Raw genomic sequence first — 11,986 nt, forward strand, 5'->3', positions numbered from 1 at the left:
CAACTGAAAGACCTCACAAACAAACAAATAAACAATCACTGGGCGCTCGCCCTAACAGGCTTCTGTCACAGCTCAGCCTATTTTATAGACAAAAACCAAGTTAACATGTTCTTCCCTGTACACGCGTGTGCATATCCGTCTATAACAATGGACAAGTTCTTTGTATAACATTCTAAATCTTACACACTTCTTAAGTGCAACGTAGAAAAGCAACGTGGAATGATGCTTTTATTCTATTCCTGTTCTTTGAGATAGGATTTCCATTTGGCTCAGTAAATGCTGACTTGGGACAGGGCCTGGGCGTGGGCCTGGATTTGGGAGGGGTGAGGCTGCTGCTGGGAGGCCGGCTGGGGGCTGCCGAGCGACGCAGAGCCCCCCACTGAACCAGGAGAGTGCTGGGGGGGGGAACACTGGGACTGGTGCTGCTGCTGCTGCTGCAGATGTTGAATCTGCTGCTGCTGGTGCATCTGATGCTGCATCTGCATGTGCTGCATCTGCTGCTGCTGCTGCTGCTGCTGTTGTTGTTGTTGTTGTTGTTGCTGCTGTTGCTGTTGTTGCTGCTGCTGCTGCTGTTGTTGTTGGTGTTGCTGCTGCTGCTGCTGAATGTGGTGCTGCTGCAGCTGCTGCTGGAGGTGGTGTTGGAAATGCTGATGCTGCATCTGCTGCTGGATCTGCTGGTGGTGCATCTGCTGCTGCTGCATCTGATGGTGCTGGAGGTGCTGCTGCATCTGCTGCTGCTGCTGGATCTGCTGCATGGCATGCTGCTGCGGCTGCATGGGGGGGCTCATCTGAGACACCGCTGTGGACTGGGCACCCGCCACCATGCCCCCTCCGGACCCCATCTGGCCGAGCATCTGCTGGGGCATCCCGGGGGCCATGTTCTGGTGGGAGACGGTCACCGAGGTCACGATCTGGTTGCCCCCTAGTCTCATCTGCAGAGGTTTTGGGGCGATGGCCCGTGGCATGCCTTGCTGTAGGGCCAGGGCAGCTGCTGCCATGGAGTGGTGCTGGTTGAGGGGTGAGGGCATCATCAGGCCGGGGGACAGGCTGGTGGAGGCCAGGGTCTGCTGCACGGAGCGGATGGTCTGGGCCTCGGCTGATTCTGCTGCAGCCTACGTGGAGAACAAATATCCAGTCTGATTTACAAAGCCAGACTTCTCCTCTCTGAAGAATGTCTGTTCTTCTGTCTAAACGTTCACTCTACAGTTTTTACACATCAAATAGCTTCAGTTGTTTTGGTCATTACTAACTTCCCAGTGCACAATGTAATACAAAGAATTTCTGATAAATGTACTTTTCTAACAAATTCACACATTTCTCAGGTGAAAGAAAGGGAAATGTTCTCACCTTGGAAACCAGGCTGGCACGGTATGCGGCAAGAGCTTTTAAATATTCTTTCTTGGCAGCTTCTGTTTTGCTTTTGTAAGACTGTGAAGACACAAAAGGTGAATGGATAAATACAACTTGTTTTTCTCTTGACACATTCCTTTTATGACACAAAGCACATTACACACTTAAGCATTAATACATTAAGCACAATGTACACTTGTTTCCTTTTGGATCTCAGTTTTTTAACTAGTAGGGCTATGCATTGGTAAGAATATTACAATAACTAGAATAATCAAACGTTGTATTACCTGCTTCTGTTCCTCTCCCAGACCGTCCCACATGGAGGCCACGATCTTAGACACCTCTCCAAAGGTGGCGTTTGGATTCTGACCCTTAATAGCAGCCTGGGTGTCTCTGAAGAACAGAGCGTAGGCGGACACCGGTTTCGAAGGCTCATTGGGATCCTTCTTCTTCTTCTTCTTGGGAGTCTTGGGCTTCTTTACAGGATCTATGGGGGCGGGCCGCTTCTCTCCAATGATCTGCAATGATTGAGATAAATACATTTAACATCAGGAGGTTCATATCTTTCACTGACCCTTAAAGGTCCCCTATGATACTGTTTTTCATCAATATATTATAGGTCTCAGATATATAAATACCAAACAGATCATTGCAGCATTACCCATAATGCCCTCTGTTTCAGCCCTGTTTCCAAAGTGCTGATTCTCTGTCTGTTACTTTAGATGAAAATAAGGAGCCCCTCCCCACGCCCCTCTGAGAGAGATTTGGTTACAAAGAACTCAATGGTGCTCTAGGAGGAGATTCGGGTGATGGGGTGGGGGGGGGTTACCTTGGTGGTGATTGGCTAATGGTTACACAAGCCAACACATTGTGATGACATCATAAAGTGGCCGAAATCTGATCAGCTCATTTTCAGACAGGTTTTTATAGAAATGGATCAGGACAAAAAGAGAGAGAATCTTTGTTCCTGAAACTTTCAGAGTATCTTTCTAAAGAGGGGACACATGGTTATGTAGAAGAGACATGAAGAAGTGGATTTTGCATTAATAGGTGTCCTTTAAAAGACATTTCGCTCACCCTGTTGCCTTCCTCCTGGTCGTCCTCGTTAATGGAGCTGGAGGGGGACGGGGTGGCGGACTTGCTGGTGGGGGGTGACGGGGCAGTGTGGGCGATGTTGGGTCCCGCCATGTTTAAGCTCAGCTGTGCGTTGAGCTGGGATTGGTTGATGGTGGTCAGCTGATTACGTGATAACATCCCGTTGGGGCTGTTCATGCTGATGATGGACTTCATCACCATGGCTGGGTTGGCTGAGTACTGGCGATGATGGCCTGGTCCAACATTCTGTAAAGGAAATAAAACAAAAGCAAAGGATTGTTAAGAAAATAATACCAAGTGAAATATCTTATTCATTCATTTTTCTCTGTTTTTCATACTGCCTCTTGGCTTCATAGTCTTGCATTTCATTTGTCCAGCTCTAAGATATCTCATCATGACGCCCCACTGCCCAGCGCATGAAGCTATTGAAGCTGTATCTTTTTACCACAGAAGAAATCGGGTCATTGGATTCTGCGGATTGCTATGAGGCAGATCACATGTCACCGTGTCCTGGGTCTTAAGTGTATTACAGGCCATGATAAATTATCTTGACACCCAAAGGGCCAACTTTATAAGCCAGTAATAGGTGGCTACACAGCTCAGTTGACTCATTTTCAAAACTCTATTGTATGGAAATCTATGACACAGCTTTTGACTGCCGGTCCCTGGAGGAGAACAGTGGACTGGGTTCTCCGGTGCTTGAGCACATAACTTCAAATGCCACGATAAACAGACTGCTCCAGCTGCAGATTGCATGCATGCACCTACATGTCAGTTTAGTTTAAGGCGGTCGCAAGCCTACATTACTTTAAGATTATAACTCTGTGAAAGTAGCAGCTTCTATATAATCAATTCCATCAATTATCTGGCTGAAGGTATGAAGCTTAAGGGCTTTGGACAGTTTGCCTCCCTTCTGCCAACCGGGGTACAATGTAGTAACACTTTTCAAATCTCTCTCACTTTTTTCACGGTGAAACATTTGGCTTTGAGTCCTGGAGAAGGTGCATGCAACATGTTAGCATTGATTGTGGCGAGGATGAAATTACAAAGCTCCCCGGAGGGAAGACTGATCAGAAAGGCATCGGAGTTGACATGGAACAGAGGAGGCAACGTCAACACAACAGAAAAGGTGATTTGTTCTCCCTGGGCACATCCATCTGGTATTCAGCAGCACAAACTCAATCTCTCCCAACATCAACACATCATAAACCCACACACCTGGCTTTATTGAAAGAACCTTATGAATGCAAAAACAATATTGTAACACCATTTCAGACAGAAACATATTGGATCTACAATCTGTTTCTTTCTCATATGCCATGTCTGCTGCTTATCATAAATACAATCTATGAAGTGAGAGCAGATTTATATTTACATCTGAGAGGAAGACTCTGCAAAAGGTGAGGGCGGATGTTTGGGTGGGGGGGGAGAAATTGAACACATATTGTTGCAATGCTTCAAATATGGAAGCTTTCACTGCAGTAAACAAGCCTGTGACCAAATGACTGTGATTTACATATCTGCAACCAAGTGTTCCAAGTGCTATTGTCATCTTCATTACTGAGAACACGATGGCTCGCAGTTCGCTCTCTGCTCGCTGCGAACATCAAAGATGCACACACTGAGCTCATTAGTCGTGGCCATCTGTATAATAACACTTTTGCCCAATCCCAAAGATGCCGTTTTGACTTGGAGCAATGGCCCCGTTAGTTTTTAGTGATTTTTACGAAATGGCCTTTGGATGTTATGCATTTAAAAAAGATGCACCGATGACCACAGTTAAAGACTTAATCATATCACACTTAACAGCCTGCTAAATGTCTTCTTTTACCACATATTAAAGCAATAAGTGCAGAAGCAGCAATTGTGCTTTTTACTACAGTATGGCATTGTGAGTATTTGCCTCTGATTTGGAAAGTTAACAAGGTGAAAGAAATCATCTTAAGTAAGGGTTGCCTTGATTGTGAATATGAATATCTGGTGGCAGGATGTTTATTTATGTCCCTCTTCCTTCTCATTTGCATTTTGATTGCAGTATCGTCAGCAGTCACAGCAGACACCGAACTAGATATTTTGATAGTCATCGTAAATCTGCAAATAAGTCCTTATCTTGGGTACACAGTGGCCAGATGTGCCCTCCTTAGTGAGAGGTGTGTGTGTGTGTGTGTGTGTGTGTGTGTGTGTGTGTGTGTGTGTGTGTGTGTGTGTGTGTGTGTGTGTGTGTGTGTGTGTGTGTGTGTGTTCAATCTGCCTATGTTTTTAAGGTCAAACACTAAGAAGCTGAAATGAAATCCCTTAATAAGAAAGGATTTGTTTAAATAAATGTAGGTTCATTATGTAACACTTCCCATTAGGTTGCTAAACACAGCAGCTGGACACAAAATGCAACATTATGCATTCACCAAGCGATAAACATCTCAACACTGATGTCAATGAAAGGCGGGCAGCAGTCTGCTCTTTAAGATATTGGAAATCAGAATTTGGGGAGAATGTATGAACAGTGGCACCATGTACTGAGCTGTAACAGGCTGAAAAGAATGTTAACAAGTTCAATTTCCATTCAATCAATGCCAGAGCTCTTGGAAATGTTCCATGGCAGGAGAGGGGTAAAATCATCTATATGGTAATTATAAGGATGAATCCCCCAGTAACTTTCGCCAGCATGAAAGGTCAGTCCTATTAAAGATAGTTTATCAGCGCTCTGCACATATTCCTTTACTCCCCTTCTAAACGGGGACATCATTTGATTTTTTCCCTTCCCTTTCCAGCAACCTGCTGAAAGTCTGTGCTTAAGCCAAATAAGAAAAATGGAATTTTGAATGCTGGTAAAGGCTATAATAGCATGAAGATAAATTGTTTTTCTTTCCCCTGCCCTGCCTGAGTCAAACACACCTCTCTCTCTTTCTCTCTGTGCCGTGTGCAAACTCAGTTCATCCATCTCTCCGACCTCTAACCCCTTCTTTTAAAAACAAATCTCTATCCCTCCCGTACACTGTAAGGCCAATAGGTTTCCTCTCCATGGTTCAGTACAGCCACTGACCCATACCCCTTTTCACCATTTCTCCTGATGCATTATGGGTATTTCAAACTTGTCCAACATGACATCATTTCATTTTGAGAGCTGCCTGAGAAAAGTAAATTACAGAATCAATCATGCAGAAGGTCAAGCTGAGACTTCATTACAAGTATTGCATGCCTGCATGAATATCTTTCATTTCTGACTGACCCAATATGTCACAATAGCTGTCCGTCGAGGGAGAAGAGAAATAAGAAACGGAGCGAGAAAAAAAAATCCACTCTCTTAAATTGATGTACAACTCATGTCAGTGCTTCTTGGCTTGGAAGGGAGATAAGAGGGAAGTGTGGAAAAACATGCTTTCTGCAACACTGCTCACATTTCCTATTTCATTCAGGATATAGTGGTTTTTGACCAGTCAAAGCCAAGGCTATTATACTCACTGCAATCTACACAATATCTAGACATATCAAATCATGTGAACAACAAATCTCTTTTCCCGCCTCACTTTCATCTAGCATGATGCACTTGGTCCAACACGCTATTTTCTGTCAGACATTAGCATATATTTGCTGCTGTAGATCTAATGACATGTGGAACAGCTGGTTGGTAATGAACAATATATAATGCATCACCACATAGTGTTAAATGTAATAAGACAGCAGGGGTCATATCTACTTAATATTGATTTGAACATCTAATAGAACTAGTTGACTTCTGTAGGTTTTGAAATCCAATCGTTCAGGACATTTCAGTACATGCCTACATGTGTCAAGAAAATCTGAAAGTGTGGTGAAGGCATCAGGTGTTTTTTGAAATAGAACCCAGAGACCCTTGCTGTGCAGCAGGGAGAAAATCGAGAAGAGATTGTGAATAAAGCAATACTGGCAGCTCTGACTCCAGTACTATTTGGCACTATTGAGATCCAATCACAAATCAGGAGGACACATGCTGGGAGACAAAAATGAGAGTCAGAAGCTTGTTAGGAGAGCAGATTAAATAAATAATGACTTCAGATTCGCGGCTCGCCAGCCACATTGCAGCTGAGATAAAATGTATTTCTCTTTGTAGAAGCCCGGCATCTGTGTCCAATTTGCAAAGCATACGCTGAACATTATGAGGAGAGGAATTAGCAGAACACTTGGCAATGCAGTGACATGGAAGAAGCCTTTGAAAATAGCCCAGGTATATTCACTGCTTGGGTTTCTCATTAAGTTCTGATAAGAGACAGGCTTCCACACACACTAAATATTCTCCACCAGTAAGCATGTATACAGAAAAGAAAACCAAGACAAGTGTTTGGGAAATATGAGCATGGGGGCTTGATGAAAAATGTAATTGCAATAGTGCACGGTTTATTTGTTTGCCCCTGCAGCCATAACAAATAACACAGAATGTAATCATGTATATAAGGTTGTCATTCCTTTATCAGTGTGCTGACAAAATGAGAAAACACCCCTCTCAGGGCCTCAGTAAATCATTGTCTCTGTATATAGAATGCACTGCGAACCGCGCTGTTACTTATCTCATTTAAAAGTTGCGTTTCCCTTCTTCAAGGCGCCGATAAAACCACAGATGAATAGAATTTCCGAAGGCATTGTCACGAGACTTTTGAGGATCAATCCCATTTACAGGAGAAATGAAGGGCCACCACAAGCCTTCCTGCGGTACCATGTGCGATGACTGATAACGAGTGAGTAGTGTGCAGCCGACAAAAGCCACGAGGCAAGGAGCAGAAACCCACATTCTCCCCTCAGTTTTTAATAGAGTCTCCGCACAATCAGAGACATGAGCCATGCAAATGGTGTTAAAGAGGAATAATGTTTGAGAATCAAATCTAATCCTCCAGCAAGTCGTGAGAACAGTCAGGAATGTAATTGTGTCAAGGTTTCGTTTCTTGCAGATGTAGAAAGCTTAACTGACCATGAAATGGAAATTCTTTAGGCAAAAGCCTTCTGGGGCTCGCTTACTGTATGCGGCGGAGACATTTTTAAAAGCCGCAATTATTTGACATGCCAGAAGCATGGAAAAAGAGCTGTGAAAAACGATAGCCCGCCCCTTCCCATATGGAATGTAAATACATATCTGTAATATCAGTGAGATTCAACGAATGTGTTGGAGAGAATTCACACAGCTATAACGATCATGACACCTTTTTCTCAATGCAATGTGTTTTGTGGCTCACAAAGCAGATTCAGCATCAACAGCATCATGTCTCCGCTCATGCCTGTGTCCTTTCCTTTCTCCTAAATGAATCTTCCGTTTTTCTAATAGGTCTGCAAGACGACTAGTCAGCCAGTGACATTTCCATTTTTCCTACTCAATGCTTTCTAGGAATGTGACATTTGAAAATGCCTTTTGGAGCCCGAGACAACAATCTCACAATCTATAGCACACATAGCGGCATCAACATAAGGAGTGATTATTTTTGTCTGCCGTTCCATGTTTGACCGTGCGTATCAGAAGAAAGGAGGATTAAGTTGAAGTGGGTTCATGAAGTGAGTTCTTTGAGGGTAATTCTGATCCTAAACTCCGAACAAATCATGTGTCTTTTCTGAACGCCTCGTGTGACATTGGACACGAGCGTGCATCAGCATTTACAACCGGGAAAAAAAGGGCTTCTGGATGCAACATGAATAAAATATGAGCACGTGAACGTGTGGCACTTGTGGGTCCCATTCTCGCCGTCCTACTGGGACTGAATGTGCTTTATACTTTAACACCTGTGATCTATACACATCTGCTCACCTTACAGAGGGGGATCATCGAAAAAGTGTGTGCTTTTTTCAACAAAACCTCACAGTAAGTAACATAACATCATGACATTTACTCAATGTGATCATATACCTCCTGTGTTGTAAACAGGGCCAGATGCTGTGCCAGATGTACTGTCAACAGGAGGGGTACACAAACTGTCAAGGTGACATTACGGATCAGAAAAAGGCCTCATTAAAAAGGACTGCATGCTTCTGATTTCAGCGCTGTCCAGTAGCTTATATTTAAAAGTAATATCTTTAGTGTGAATAGACACATCTGGAGCTACAGGAAGGACACACACTGGAGCAGGAATTGTGTGTTGACAGATTAGGATTTCTCTAGACGCAGACAATAAATAGACTTCGTGATTTTATAGTGGGGTAAATGCATAGCACACTCACCACAGGTTGGCCGTTGTTGACAGACAGCCCTTCCTGGTCCATCATGTTGCGTGAGATGGTGATACAGGGCAGATCCATACTCTGAGGGGGGAACTGAGGGATTAACAGACCCCTGTGATTAACTGGGGGCTCCGGCATTGCTGGGTAAGGTGAGTCCACGTCCGAAAGACCCATCCCAGACTCAATCTCAGGTGGAGGTGTGATGGGAGGAATCTCAAACTCCTCGTCTCCCAAGCTGGGTGTATGGAAGGTCTGGAAGAAAGAGGGAACATGATTACACAAAGCCTTATCTAACAGGCCAAACTTTGTTTAAGAGAGAGAGAGTGTTTTAGAAGAAGGCTGGTAATACACTTGTCTGTAAGTGCACTAAGATGTTACATTTCCTAAACCTATTAAAGTCCACTTTGAGGAAAAAGGCAAGCGCGGAGGAAGACGTCAAAAGCAAAAATATCAAGCAGCAATCACGAGAGAGAGAGAGAGAGAGAGAGGATACACGATAAAAGCTCTTAATCTTAAGGGCGGAAGATGTTGGGTTGAAGTGCAGTGAAAACACACGTCACAGAGAGATGGGTTTAAAGAACATTTTCAAAGATTATTACGCTTGGCCAGAAGTGTTTCTTTTTGTTCCCCTCGCCTGCACCCTTAAATCTGCTCATCAAACCGCCTAATCCTTCTGCCTTTCGAATTAAAGCTTTTGGTCACACTTAATTTGCTTATGTGCTTCTTGGAGATGGGACTGTTCACCTACTTGGGTCTTGTTTTCATCTGTGCATTGCATTAAGCTACTCTCTGCAAAGCCAATATATTCATATGCTCACAATGACCACATACATGCAGCTGAACACCTAGCAGCATGCTACCTGCCAGCTGGCTAGCATTTTGCACACTGCACGCATCCAAGGGGTACTACTGTAGCAAACACAAGAACAAAGTGCTTTGGGTAGATTTTTAAAGTTCTACCTCCAGTGAGTTTTTCAAATATAAAAAAACGTGGGAGTTAATAGGCGTTTATACCAATTCAAACAGGTACCGATGATTCTTGCTAGGGCAATTTGACTGTTTTACACAGGATAGGAGATGGAGATGATAATGCATCACTTTCTGAAGATAAGCGCTGCCTCTTTGTTGGCTTGCTCTTAACAGAATGTGACATTACAGCAATAAGGCATGTGGAAGTGTCGTCACATGGCTTTTCCTATTGGAATCAAACTTCTACTCCAACAAAGGTGAGGCTATTATAACCTTAAACCTGGGCGGTGGTGGCGAAGTCGATAGGGACTTGGCTTGGCAACTGGAAGGTCACCAGTTCAAGTCCCGGCAAGACCAAGTGCTACCGAGGTGTCCCTGAGCAAGGCACTGTTCCCTACACTGCTCCCCGTGCGCCGTTCAAAATGGCAGCCCACTACTCCTAACACTAGGATGGGTCAAATGCAGAGAAACAATTTCCCCACGGGGATTAATAAAGTATATCAAACAAAAAACAAACAAATCAAACCTATAAACCTCATATTAAGAGTTGCATGGCCTGCCAGCAGAGCTCAACCAGACATGTCTTACCCGTCTTCCTTGGCTTTGTCTCTCTGTCTCCGGTGGAGGGTAGAATATCAAGAAAGGAGACAACTGAGAGAATGTGCCAACACAGGCCTTGATTAGGGAGTATTAATGTTCCCCTTGCTTGCTTTAGCACACAGACACTTGAAACTAATTCATTGCCTACTCAGGGCAGCTGTCTTGACAAGCACTGATGAATTCCAGTGGCGGAGGAAGCACATTGAGTTTTCATTCCTTCCCTTTCTTTCCCTCTTCCTGCTTCCTACCAATGTTTCACTTTTCAGTGCTTGTTTCACGGCTAGAGAATCAGTTCTCCTTTCAAAAGGAGCTAAGGTCATATTCATCACAGTCCTAGCCTCTGGCTTGCAGAGTGCATTATAAATCACAAGCACCTTCAGTAGCAACCATTTACTCTGAGTCCTCTGCTGTCATATTATGCTTCAGTCCACTCACAAACCTCCAGAACTTAGTTCCCAATAATGTCTGTTCAGCAAGGCGTGAATCATAGAGCAGAGTGTTTATGAAAATAAACAAAAACTGTCATAAGTCATGGGCAAAAAGTTCCAATAGCACATGGGAAGGATCATAGATCATCCATCATCACTGTCTTCATTCATCATGTTCAACGTCCCCTGTGGAGGAGGGTCAACCTCAGAGCCCACAGACCTACAGCCCAAGTAGGGCTGGGCGATTTTTTCGGTTTTAACGATTAATTTGCATTTTTACTTTCCTACGGTTTGTGAAATGGCTGAACCGAAAAATCGCGGTTTAAAAACATTTCTAGACTCCGCAGATTTGTTTTGCTTTAAGGGACTCCGTAGTAGCTTACTCTCTCACTTTCCAGAACGCGCCAATATGGTCTAGCTGCGGCCGCGGACAGTACACAACACTACACGACACGTCCACCTGACACGACACAAAACTCAGCCACATTGCCTGTGACTACCCGATCTGCAGCTCTGCCCGATATTATTCGTTGTATTTCATTTTACAAGTTTTTTCAGGGATGGCCTACAAGAGATTTTTTTTTCAGTTTGATTTAAAAAAAATCTTTGCACATTAATGACAGCCAAGTGGTGCTGTTTTTATTTTTTTTTTTTATTCTTGAACAACTGATTTGTTCACATAGGCCTAGACTACTTGGTAATCTCATTTATTTTTATTGTGTTAATAAAGAAAATATGTATTTACATTTTGCCTTGGTCTGGTTTGTTTAGAAAAAAACAGAAAAAAATCGAGGTTTAAATCAAAAATTGTCAATTAGTTAGAAAAAAAATCGAGATTTTATTTTTAGACCAAATCGCCAGCCTAAGCCCAAGTCTCAGATCTGTATCCAATAATCAGCACCCTATCCCAAAACAGCTGGCACACTATTATCAACGCTCTCCGGCAGAAAAGCAGTAGTGCTGCCCGGTCCAGAGCATCAGACACACTGCCAGGCTTGTATCCCCCATAAGCCCTTCAGGAATGCTTGAGAAAAAAGAAACATATCACTTACAGTGGTTTTGTCTCTTGCTCTAATATTGACACTATTTGCTGATGTGAGTAGTGTATTGGTGGTGTTGGCACATTTAAGTAAAACAGGGCAGAACTATTTGCGTCCCTGCTCCTCGCGTCTGCTGCCTGCAGTGTGGCCTGATTTACAGAGCGCCAACCTAGAGATTGAGAATGTCAAACGGAGAAGGCGTGGCTTAGCGGTGAGCTCCGCTTTTGTAGAGCGCTGCAAAGCCATGACTGTGACCTTAAGGAAAACACATTACAAATGGCACTTGAAGCGAGCAGAGAAATTCGCTGGTGTGTTTAATTCTGCTAAAAC

General features: G+C 43.7%; 1 protein-coding gene across 1 annotated transcript; it reads right to left on the bottom strand.

Annotated features, from left to right (window-relative positions):
* Positions 1–284: 284 nt before the first annotated feature.
* On the bottom strand, positions 285–9,497 carry tox3 (TOX high mobility group box family member 3; the record flags this gene model as incomplete). Its single annotated transcript, XM_010776018.1, has 7 exons — positions 9,480–9,497; positions 8,620–8,871; positions 2,428–2,691; positions 1,638–1,868; positions 1,348–1,428; positions 454–1,112; positions 285–354 (listed from the first exon to the last, which is right to left on the bottom strand). Coding segments are annotated over exons 1-7 (1,575 nt in total), but the record flags the coding sequence as incomplete, so codon positions are not given.
* Positions 9,498–11,986: the final 2,489 nt, after the last annotated feature.

This window comes from Notothenia coriiceps, unplaced genomic scaffold, assembly GCF_000735185.1.
Source record: "Notothenia coriiceps isolate Sejong01 unplaced genomic scaffold, NC01 NC01_scaffold00016672, whole genome shotgun sequence".
Classification (NCBI taxonomy): domain Eukaryota; kingdom Metazoa; phylum Chordata; class Actinopteri; order Perciformes; family Nototheniidae; genus Notothenia; species Notothenia coriiceps.